This window comes from Lathamus discolor, chromosome 2, assembly GCF_037157495.1.
Source record: "Lathamus discolor isolate bLatDis1 chromosome 2, bLatDis1.hap1, whole genome shotgun sequence".
NCBI classification, from domain to species: domain Eukaryota; kingdom Metazoa; phylum Chordata; class Aves; order Psittaciformes; family Psittacidae; genus Lathamus; species Lathamus discolor.
Genome location: NC_088885.1, coordinates 138501377 through 138513594, shown reverse-complemented (window position 1 = coordinate 138513594; position 12218 = coordinate 138501377). Strand labels below are relative to the sequence as shown.

At 40.4% G+C, this 12218-nt stretch overlaps 1 protein-coding gene across 1 annotated transcript in view; it reads right to left on the bottom strand.

The window, feature by feature from the left end:
- The window catches only part of VPS13B (vacuolar protein sorting 13 homolog B), a 439495-nt gene that overhangs the window by 16484 nt on the left and 410793 nt on the right, over positions 1-12218 (bottom strand). Inside the window, exons 54-58 of the mRNA XM_065668694.1 lie at positions 11603-11802; positions 8910-9028; positions 6860-7683; positions 2824-3000; positions 1743-1913 (exon numbers count right to left, since the gene is read on the bottom strand). Coding sequence (XP_065524766.1) covers positions 1743-1913; positions 2824-3000; positions 6860-7683; positions 8910-9028; positions 11603-11802 — 1491 coding nt within the window. The remainder of the gene's footprint in view (positions 1-1742; positions 1914-2823; positions 3001-6859; positions 7684-8909; positions 9029-11602; positions 11803-12218) is intronic.

Genomic DNA, 12218 nt, shown 5'->3' with positions numbered 1-12218 from the left:
CCAGCTACACAGTATCGGTAGCTTTTTATTTGGGTGCTTCACTGCCTCCACTGCTAAGAACAGAGGAATTCAGCAGGCAGGAATCTAGTAATGGCAGGAGTAAGAACAAGATTCTAGCCTGCAGAGGAACACTGTTTTAAGTGCTACTATGAAGCTCTAAGCTTCTGACATGAAGTCTGATTTTCCAGGAACTCAGGGACACTGACATTCCAACTCTTTTTTCCTGCTTTTTTTTGGTTTTTAACTCGGGCATACTCCAGCGGCAACGGAAGCCTTGTGCGCAGGGAGGCACGGGCGCGGTGTATTTGTGCATGCATGGTACGTTTGTTCCTGGCTCTTCTGAACAGCAGAAACTTTGCTTCGCCAAAGTGACAAAGTTTTGCTCTGCAGGCTGTACGGCTGATGCTTTTAGTTCCGAAGAGCTCTGGTGTGTCATTGAAGGGGACAACCACCACGTTACCTCGCTGTTTTATTAACAACTGAGCCAAGATCACCAAACCATTTCATCAGCAGATATATGCCAGGCTGACACAGTGCTTCTAAAAGTATAATCTTTCATCCAGCTACTCAACCTGACTGCCCTTAGCCCAATAAAACAAGAAGGAAAAATAAAACCTTCTCCGAAGTGCCTTTGATTTGCAACACCAGTAACAGCTTACTATTGGGAAAGAAGCTACTAATATATGAAACTTCTCCTTTATGCACATTTCTCCCAGGACACTTGCTTGCTGCTTTACAGGCATTATCAAATGACAGTGCTTCACATCATCTAATGTTATTGCTCAAAATAATTTCCAGTAACTTAACCCAAACTTGTAACATTTTTACCACTTCCTCTTCAGGGCTTTCAGGGTTGCGGTTGCAAATTTAGGAGTTGTGTACACTAGTGAAGATTAGGAAAGAGGACAAATCCTTTCAAGCTTCAGCTCTCCTAACCTTTTGCACTGTACTGCTTTTGGTCACTTTGATCTCGAAGGGATTCATACTCTTTAATACGTACTGAGGAACTCTGCCAAACAATACAGTTCTGCATTCCTCTGCTGTGTGACAAGTAGAAGAAACCTAGAAAATACAGCCCCTTACTGCAAAACTTCTCAGAGATTTTTTTCCAGGGCAGATTAGTTTTTGAAGTTTTAGGTATTATTGTGAAAAGGCCAGAGTAATCTTCACTTCTAACTAACCAAACCCCTTGGCTGCTCAGCGAATACAATTACACCGAATCAGGATAATCTGGGTCTTTTTGTAAAAGCAGAATTCCTCATCAAAGCTTACTTAACATCTGCACTAAGTTCAAGTGGTTTTCAAACAAAACCAAGAAACCCCAATATCTACAGTGCAGCAAAACCAAGCAGGTTTGGAAGACATTCCTATAACTCACTGGAAAGTAAACATCAGCATGATGACGTCTTTGTGCTTAGTTACAAGTCACCCTGCCCTGTGCAGAATTATTCGTTTCTTCTCAGAGACGCACTATGTACCAATGAAAATATTTCACGAATAGACAGCAAACTCGCTCTATTAATCTCTGCAATTATGTTATCAGGAAAAAACATACACAAAATTCACTAAATATAATTCACTTGATAAAAAGAAACAGTATCTCATATACATACCATGAGGCTATTTCACAAGAAAATATCAAAATAAACAGAATTTGCAAGTATAACTCACATGTTGAAAAGGCTGGTGAGCAGATCAGAAAACAGTATCATCACTCAACTTGATATTTAATAGTACATTACCTAGAAGGCTAATGCCTAAACGAGAGAGCCCCTGTCTCAGTCCTTCTCCCAGGCTCTCTGGAAGCTGCCTTCTCCATTCTTCTTGTCTGTTGTAATGCTCCTCATCCAGTGACAGCCTATCCATATTCCGAGCAAGACTTGTTGCCAGATTGGTAATTGACGTCAGTGTACCTAAATACATGGAGATATACATTTGGGTCTGGATCAAAATGCTTTAATTTAAAACACGGAGGCGTTCCATGCCTCACTGCAATACTGAGCTTATGAGAACAGCAAGTCAGCTGAAAAGTCACCCATGTGTAACATGCTTTACTATTTGTTAAGCATCACCACACTGCTTCCACGGTCTACGTCACGCCTTTTACATTAGCCTGCACCAGGTTTGCCTGTCCAGTGGGAACAGCAGCTCACCCAAACATCACTTCCGAGCTCCCAAACTTCTGTAGGGCTGACCCAGAAGGAGGGGGGGGGGTGCGTGCGATGGAAAGGTAAACAACCGTTTACAGGAGGAGCCAGGGAGGAGGTGTCCTGCGGGAGCCCCCCAGGAGGAGCAGCAGGGTCCTGCTGGGGTCTCTGCGGGCGGCAGAGCCACGCGATGGCACTGTTTGTACAGACTTCGCAACACAAAAGCTGCTCCTGCTCTCAGGCCAGCCCAGCCCCGCTGTCAAAACCCATCCGCGCACTTACACAGTTATGACAACTGTATCTACTCTCTCTTTTTTTAAAGGAATAATAAATATGATGAGGCGACAGAGTGTAGAATTTCTGATGGTTAGCAGAAGTACAGAACACCTTTCATATTTCTGCAGTTATCACATGAAATACCGGCTGAGCCAATCTCCATTTCCCACTGGGAGGTTTAAAATTCTGAAGTTTCTGAAATGTTCTTACGCACTGTAGTTAAGCGGTGATCTGTTTAATACATACGATGTTATATGTGAGCTTTGTTACCCTCCCAGCACTTCGCCGCAGCCTAGCAAGCCAAACAAAGCTGCAAGCAATATTGTTTAAAACTTTAACACATCCTTTAACAACGCCTGACAACAAAGCAGTAGTTGGAGCAACAAAGTGAAAGCTCTACCTTTGGAAATGTGTTTTACAAATGATGTCGTTCCTCTGGAAACTCCACTGACAAATGCTCCCGGGCCTCTGGTCAGCCCTTCATAGGGGAGCCTAAAGAAATCGGCTATGCCATTCCCTATGCTTCTCACCAGGCTAGCCGGGCTCCCAAGAATTTCCAACGATCCGACAACCCAGCCTGCATGGAAAAACAAGACATATGTTACGGCTGCAAAAACTGCAGAAGCAGCAGTTGTGAAAAGGTTATTCCTTAATTATCTTTTTCACACTAGTATTCATCGCATTCTGACCTTCCTTTGAGCAAAACACAGGAAATAACTCATCCACTATGAATTCAGAAACTGCAATCTTTCATACTTCGTAAATCAAAGAAATCCTTTTGGCAAACTCACAAATAGCTTTAGAATGACTTCCTTCCAGGAGCTTCCCGTATTTCTGCTAAAAGTGTGCTAGGGAGGCGGATGCTAAAGCCTCACAGCTACGGAGGGATGGGACTGCAAGTTCAGATCGCCAGGTCAGTTTTAGACACTATAAGGCAGCCTGGTGATCTCACATCCTTATGTGATAGAATTGTGACAGGGAGTTTACGCTGATACAATGTACTGCTTTACGGGAGTGTGCAGGTCAATTGCTTGATGGAGTGTTAGGAAAGGGGATGCAGATTTTTGACAAGTGCTTAAGAAGTTATTTTAAATCCACCCCAACCCTTCTAAGCTGATCATTTTCTTTCAGAGTGCAGTGAAAGCCAGACAAATGTCTCTTGCTCAGTACAGTTGTGTAAACAGCAATGACATCTACATGCTGATTAGGTTACTCATAGGGGAGTATTCCTTATGCATATCCCAGGAGAGGTATCTGCAGATCTGGTTTCCTATATAAATGCAGGGTTGCCAGCAGCTTGCTGGATGGCCAAGCATGCAGCAATCTGTTGCTGGAAAGCTGTTTGCAGGTCTTGTCTTTCTCAGGCTGGTTGGCAGCAGATTTATTAGGGAAATAGTGCTGCATAACTTGCTTTTTTTCAGCCCTGAGAGAACGATTCAGAAATGGCAATAAACCTTAAACGGGAACTGCCTGGTCTTTGAGCTGTGGTACCATGAATTCCAGCTGGCACTGTCAGAATGACACTGGGTGTGACAGGGCTGGGACACTGAAAGATGGACAGACTGTCCTCCTGCTCTCCCGCTGAGGGCCCTTGATCTGCGCTGCCCTCCTCATTCCCATCTCATCACTGCAAACTCCTGCTATCCAGATGCTTTCCTTGTTTTCTATTAGCCCCTCCCAGTCACTCCTGTGGAAGGCTGAATCATGAAACTGAACAGAAGAGAAAATGTTACTCATATGCAATGAATTAATCTCATACTATCATTCTAAGCTCCTGGAAAATCTATTATTCTTGCTGAATCTGTCCCACATTTCAGCCCTGGCAGGTTGAGAACTCCAGTATCCGTAGCATAAAAAGCGGGAACCACAGGAGACATAAGGGAGAGGGTGGGATGGACTATGAGAACAAAAACCAAGTACTACTGGCAATGCAACAAGGAAGGCAGCAACAAGCACTGCGGCTCCGCAGTGCCTGCCCTGGAAAGGAGCATCCCCTGGCAGTCCCTCCCTGCTGGGACAGGGGAAGCCAGTGCTCAGGCTGGGCTTGTACTCTTTCCCTGTAGTATTCTTAATAAATTATCTGTGCCACTGTGTTAAGTGCTGAAAAGCTGGAGGGGTGGGGAGGTGTGTGCAGATGGAAGAGATGTTCTTTCTGCTTGCTCAGATCAATAATGTTACAATAATTCCTTACAGCCTTTTGTTGCTTCTTTGGTTTTTTTTCTCTCTAAATATTCTCATCATTCATTGTCCTGAGGTGGTGGTGCAATGGAAAGGGGCTGAATGACACCACGGCTTAGCACCTTGCTGCCCTCCAACTCCCCCGGTAGACACTTGCCAGGCTGGAACATGGGAGACTCCAACTCCACTCGCCTGTTTGACCAGCTAGTGTGTTTAGGAATGAAAACCACATTAAATGCATGAATGAAACCAGGTAAACACAAAGCTGAGGGGTTGCCTGGTATCCTGGGGGTGAGCTGTGACAGTCTGGCCCTGCCTGGTAGGCTGTCAGTTTTGGGAAGCTCTGGAAGGAGCATGCTCTCCACTGGAGAGCACGTGGGAGGAGTGTGCAACCTGCAGCAAGCGTGGCCCTCCTTGGCCAACACTCAGAGCAAACCAAACGGCTCCTCACTGCCAGCACGGACCAGTCAATCCAAGGAGGAAGGTCTTGGAGTAAGTAAGGAATAGGAGAGTGACGAATCAGGAATAGTCCCTCCATTCAGATGCTCTGTGCTGCATTATACTTTGCAGAAATATAGTATCATGTCAGGTTACCATTTCCCAAGGTATGCTTAGTAATTACGTCACCTGATGGTGAGGGAAGGTCTCAGGCTTTGCAGACCATATAAGGTTTTTGCTTAATTTTTTTCCTCCTTTTTAACTTTGTTGACACAGCCTTCTGACAAGTGTCACAAACTCTTCAAAATACAGCATCTTCTTTGCCCAAGCAAACATTAATCAATACAATTCACCATTTTAATAATGGTAACCCCTTTCAAAAATACATTTTAGTTTTAATGATTTGAGTGTGGTTTAAGCAGTGACTAAATATATGCTTATGTATTTTCCTGAAGAGAAGTTCCACTGAAGCAAACCTTACTTCATAATATTTAAACCTGCTTGCTTTCAGCTACATCATGAGCCCAGAGCAAGGGGTGGCCTTTGCACTGCACCCTGCAAGGGTAGCACAAGAGGTAAGCCCAAGACCAGGCTCAGGAATCCCTAACTCTCTTATGTGCCCCACCTGGGATGTTGCAGACTAACAGCCAGTATAACCCCAATTTCCTGTTGCAGTCTATCACCACTTGTATCACCACTCCTAGGCAGTTGCGGGGAGAAACATTCACACTGGGCCACAGTTTCACTCTTAATTAGCAAGAAACAACATCTCCCCTTTTGTACTATGGAATTTGACTGTAAAACAAATCTAAATAAGCAGTAAAAAGAAAAACCTGCAAATTTTTGGAAGCAAAATAATGCAAGAAAATAATGAATCAGTGCACACTGTTCTGGTGCAAAACTGTGAGAAAGACCAGATCAACATCTCACTATTTCTATTTCTAAATACCTGAAATGCATGTGTACAATTCTGGAAATTGTGCACAGAAATCAGGTCACAGCTATGCTTCCAGCACATCAGGATTCCCGAAAATCTGACCATTAGTATTGCAGGAAAACAAATCCCATGTTTCAGTGCGGATTACATTACTTACATGTGATCATGGAGGAGCTTCCTCCTGTCTCAGCTAAAAATTCTGTTCCAGACTAAGACATGTCAGAGACCAAATTTCATAATTTCTAAATGAATATTTATGGGAACCAGAATGCACCTGCTAACGTAATAGACTAATTGTTCACTATTGATCCTTTATGGGAAAAAGTTCGTAACAGCAAACTTCGTAGTTCTTGGATCAAAGGACAACAAACATCTGTGTGCCAGTTTAGCATGAAGGCTGTATGAAGAAAGACAGATTCCTAATCATAAACTGCAACCAAAAGGAGTTTTAACAACAAAAAACCATCCAAGGCTATAATTTACTTCTGAATGCAGAGCAACATGCTGAATAATTTGATTAAATGTAGTTTTGGGGAGTTTATGTGAGGAATGTGGGTTGATTCTGACTAGTGCTATAATACAAAATGACAAAACCTAAGCCTGCTAGAACACATTTTTATGCTGTGTTCAGGGTTTTGTAAAGCTTTCAGGTGGCTGGCTTATGTTCAGCACAACCTTACAGACCTTCACTGGTGTCTGCTCAGCCATTTTATTTCCCTTCTGTTGTATGGCAGAACATGAAAGGTGTCTGAAAATATCATTATCAAAGAGTGTCTGAGGAAAACAATGATGTATGGTTAACATCGAGGTTATTCAGCTTGAGAGACAGCCACAGAATCCTGGTACCTAATAAAAATGTTACGTATTAAGGAGAAGTACTGACCTGCTCGGAAAAGTGCTCCAGCAGCATAATGCATGGCCAAGGCATGGACAAGTTGCCTGGCAGTGGTGAAGATGGGTCCTCGCTCAAACACAGAGAAAGAGAGAGGGGTGTGATCTGAGGCTATATACAGTTTCAGTGAAGCATGAATACTGACAAGGAGATTAACAGGTTGTATTGTTAATTTTCTTAGCTTCACTGGCTTGACCAAAGCTCTTGCATGCTCTCTCACTTGTTCAGGCAGCATCAGGGTAGGATCTGAAGTATGCATGGATTGAAAAGCAGTTTTGTTTTCTGGAAGATACGTATCAAACAAAGTCTTAATGTAGTAAACAAAGGTGTCTTCCACATACAACCTAGCTGGTTTGAGCTCAAAGCTGAGGTCATTTATGTGAAACATGAAATTCTCTTCCTCAGAAAAAGCAATGCAGAGTTTTATAAAACAGTTTTCCTTATAGCTTTCCAAATCCTTGTTACAAACAGTGAGGTTGCTCACTCTGGACCACTGCACAGTCTCATTTTTCTCTCCTTGGCACAGCAGGACTGCAAAATGGAAATTGGATTTGCTGTACAACTGATTGTCTAGTTGCAAGTCTTCACAATACACTTGGAGACTATGAAACTGTGGGAGGCCTTCCATGGCATTCTGCTGGAACTCCTGCGATAGGGGAGTCGGGTAGCTGGTGGCTGGAGCCATGTGGAGGAAAACATGGTCTGCTGTGAGACGCAGAAGTTCAGATGACACTTTGTGGTTTGTAATATCATCAAATGCAGCAAGACTTAACTGACCGATGAACATTTTCAGTGATAGGGTCTGCTCTTGACTTCTAGGAAGGAAAAGCAGTTTTGTTACTTCATGTACTTTGAGTTCACCCAGCATCTTACTTACTAGAAAGCTGTCAGAAGAGATGTTCTCTATAATATATGGGAAACTCATTGTGCAAGTCCTGTTACTCTTAATGGGATCTGGCAGCTTCAGCCACCACTGTGAATAACACCCAGGAGGTCTTCTAAGAAATGGGATATTTCCATCTATCCTCTTTCTTATCAATCAACAGGATAGTTTGGACAGGAACAACTTTATATACACAGTAATTTCATATATATATATAGATAGATTATTTTTTTTTGCAACAGAGCCAAATGTTAAAGCAGACAATATTACAATTTTCTGATAATTCACATACAGCCTCAGATGTTACAGTATTTTCTGAGAGACACTACTGAGGGTTACTACCATGGATAATTCATTTCACACCACCTACAGTGAGTACCCTCCAAGGAAGCCACCACAGCACTGACAGCCTCCCTCATCCAATGTTAACTGCCCATTGCCAAGTTTAACTAGCAAGTGGGCTATTATGTACTGCTGATGACCAGTTTCTTGGGGATTAATACTTAATTACTGTTCAAATAAAAACAGTACAACAAATTCCACTCTAATTGTAATAGCATTGCTGGAGGCCAGGCTTTTTGCATCTTAGAAAGAGGTAGTGTTATAATTGCACTCAAATGCAGCTGAGGTTGCAGTGCGTTACGGAAGTGGGGAAGTCTTCTAAGAAGAGTGTTATAATGAAGTACAGTTATTTACTGACTGTAAGACTATTTCTACAGCCCTTGCACTTCAAACTTCCTGCCAATTTTAGTGGGAGCTTGTACAATTACAGATGGCAGGACCTGGCTAAATACATTTTATACTGAAGAACACACTCAAAATTAATTATGAGGGGAAAATCTGTGGGGTTTTGGTGGTTTTTTTTGGTTTTTTTTGTTTTTTTTTTTTTTTTAAATGAACAACACAGGACTTCTTTTTGTACCAGGCATCCAGTGTTTACCCTAAAGTGACATGACTTTGGTGTTAGACTGTCCTCTTTTAACTGCGACATACAAAGCATAACATCTGGTCTAAACATATGCCACAGAGCACGAAGCAGTATTAAACAAAACAAACAGTTAAGCCAAAGTTTGTAAGTTAGTTAACACTTAGAAAGCTGACTGACCGGTCAACACTTTCGGCAATGCTTTTTCATCACCTTTTATGTGCTTTATGTACCTGTTCAGGTTGATCTCAACAGGTCCTGCTTTTCCTTCTGGGGCCAAGGTTATGACTATTGTTCCACACTGATGGGCAATGTCCACGTAAACATAGCCAAAGCCAGTTAAGAACACAATCTAGAGAAGAGAGTTAGAAATATATGGAATGCCACTGAAATTACTATTTTTAATGTCAGAATAAGAATTAATCCTATTAGCATCTTCTGGTTGAGATGTCTTACTCAAATCATGACACTGTTCAGGAAAAACAAACATCTCAGTACTTGAGAAAATAACAGCTCTGATACTTTAAGTATTTCAGTTGTACAGCAAGATGAAATTTGCACCTCATCCTTTAACTGCATAACTGAATATATTTCAGTAAGAAACATCTTCTCCAGAAATAAGCAAGATGTGCTGGAGAGGGGGGAAGTTATATGAGAAGAGAACAAATACGAAATTTTAATTTGCGATTTTAGATGAAGGAGAAAGGCATATTCCTAAAGCTCTGTACAATAACACCTCCTCTGGAAAACCAACCCTAAATTAACATTATGTTGCTACGCCCTGGCTCAGAGCTGGTTAGATGAGTGGCCGACAGCATGATGCAAAACACATGAAGACTAAAAATCAAAGTAACATTCTGGATTCATGAAGACTTGTTTAACAACACTGAACACATTCTTAAGCCATCTAAATGGCTTTTGAGAGACAACATTCATAAACAAGGTGTTGCCACAAAGAAATGGCAAAAGTACCAGAAAGCATAAAACATTTAAAAAGGCAGGAAAATGGGAACTTGACAACAGGTTTGTGTCTTGCTTACAGATGAGTGAACTTTCATTCTGAATAAGTTGTCCTTAGGAATAAATATTCTACTTAAAGAAATAACATATTGTTTTTGTAGCTTAATTCTACAATAGTTCTGAGCAAGTTTTGTGTTCTTCCACAATATAGAAGATAGGTCTTTTCAGGCTTGGAAAAGTCACAGCAGTCCTTGTTAGAGCAAGCTGACTTCTATTTTGTAAGGCTACTACCAACACAATTGTTTACAAGATTGCAATGACAGAAGATATAATTTAAAGGAATACAAACTTAAGACATAACACAAAGATAATGGGCTAGCATAGGTAAAATAAACAGTTGTTTGCTTTGAAGAATCCTTACTGCTGTTAACAAGTCACCAGAAGGAAAGCACTTGGAAGTTTAGTAGATCAGCACTTAAATAGATTCTCGTTTCACTACGTATAACAACCTTGTAGAGATAATTAAATTTCATTTATCAAATTATGTCTTATTCTTCTGAGAATTACTATACAAGAATTCATTATTTTGATGCTTCAGTTTTAAACTTTTGCTTATCTGAAAGACATATGCAATCCTGCATGATGGAAGCGGACAAAAAAAGGACACTGAATTTTCAATACACCTTCATTATTCTAAAAAACCCTTACTGATCTTAAAGATCGGAAATTTTAATTCCAATTTCAGATGTTATTAATTTTTGTAAATTAATAACATTTTCCTTTAATAGAATAAGTACCTATCTGTGACTAGGTAGAAAGAGCACAAATTACTCAAGATCCTCTAAATCCCAGTTGTTTCAGAATCTGAACCAAGCATGTGAAGATATTAGTTTATTCCTTATTTACTTATAGTTTCCTAAGAGAAAGATGGACTGAGAAATCCTGGGGAAATTCTCTACATTTAAACCCTAAAACTTTGTTAACAGAAGGCTACACTTCTTATTTGGAGAGTTCTTCAAGTAGACAATGATCCCCAAATGTTGTCTTAGCATCTAATTCCTTGTAGGAGCCAGATACTTATAAAGAACCCTGGTCTGGCATAACATTAATGGCTGAAACTTGAAACCTCGCATTGCTTGACTGGCTTGCTGAATGAAACTGAACTACTTGCAATATAACATAACACTCAATAATCAAGAGCATTTTGTGATTGGTCCCCAGGGAAAACATCTGAAACTAGTATTTCTTTCAAAGAGCCAAGCAGTTTATGTTGATTCCATGTAAACTAATGACTTCAAAGATGGAAAAAATTCCCATCAAAAAGAATTACTCCAGTCAAGGAAGTTTTCATTTACCTCAAAACAGGAGAAAAATAACAGAAGGAAACAAAAGGGTTTATTTTTTTTTTTTGTTTTAAAAAGACATGCGTAGCTTCTGTGAAGACACAGAGGGAGAATGACAGTGATGATTCTTACAAGATGTAAAGATAAAAATCCTGTGTTAATTAAGTTACCAAACAGAAGGATCTTCCTGGATCCTTTGCTTACAGGGGCCAGAAATTTTCAGGACTGATTTTTTCCAGGGAACACCAAGTTGATGAAAAAGAAGTGAAAAAATTCAGTGCTAGAAAGACTGTATTTTTATTTAGTTATTTTTAAAAATAGCCGGTGAAGAAGGTAATCTGTATTCTAAAACTTGCACAGGATGGGGATTAGGAAGGAGAACTCCCAAGACTTAAATAAAAAAAAAACCCAACAAAAAAATGCCCCCAAAAACCAAAGCCCCAAAACCCCAACAGCACTTAGAGGAAGGATAGCTCCCAATACTTAAGTAAAAAAACCCCCGAGCCCAACAGAGTTTAGTTAACTGACAGGGTATGCTTCTTGCAAAGCAACGATATATACTGCGCAGGTCAGGAAGACAACCATTTATGCTGTGAACTAGGAAATAGTTTATAATGATTTACTTGTGTTCCTTGATTGTTGATGTCCACAAAATCACTCCATTCATTTACTATTTCATTGTACGACACCACTTTCAGAAGAATGCTGGGCAACAAATCTCTTGTTTTGCAATCTGGATAGCTGGAGACTTGATGGTAAAGTTCATGATGAACTGAACATTCAGCTGGAATCCTTCTACAATAAACTTCAAACTTTGGTGTATCTGAAATTTCATAAAATATACAGGATTAGAACTTTCTAAAACCTGCACAAAATGAAAATTCACCTATGCTTACACAAACAAGGAAGTTTCTGTCTAAAATATTACTAATAAATAAAAACATTACTTTTCTATCAGTTAGAATTTTATATGTTTGGGGTTTTTTCCCTTTCTTTTTTAATACACTAAGATTTACGTAAATCTTACATATATTCTACTATCACTTACATAATATTCTACTGATCACTGCATTGACATTAATGTTTTGTGTTACACTTGTCAATTTTAGGAAATTAAAATGTTCCATGGGACTGAGCTGATGTCAAAAGGACTTTACTGCCTACTAGTTTCCTACAGCTGAGTCACCTTGATGGCTGCAACTAGGGAGACCCAAAAGTCTGGAGTCATGTAAATTCATA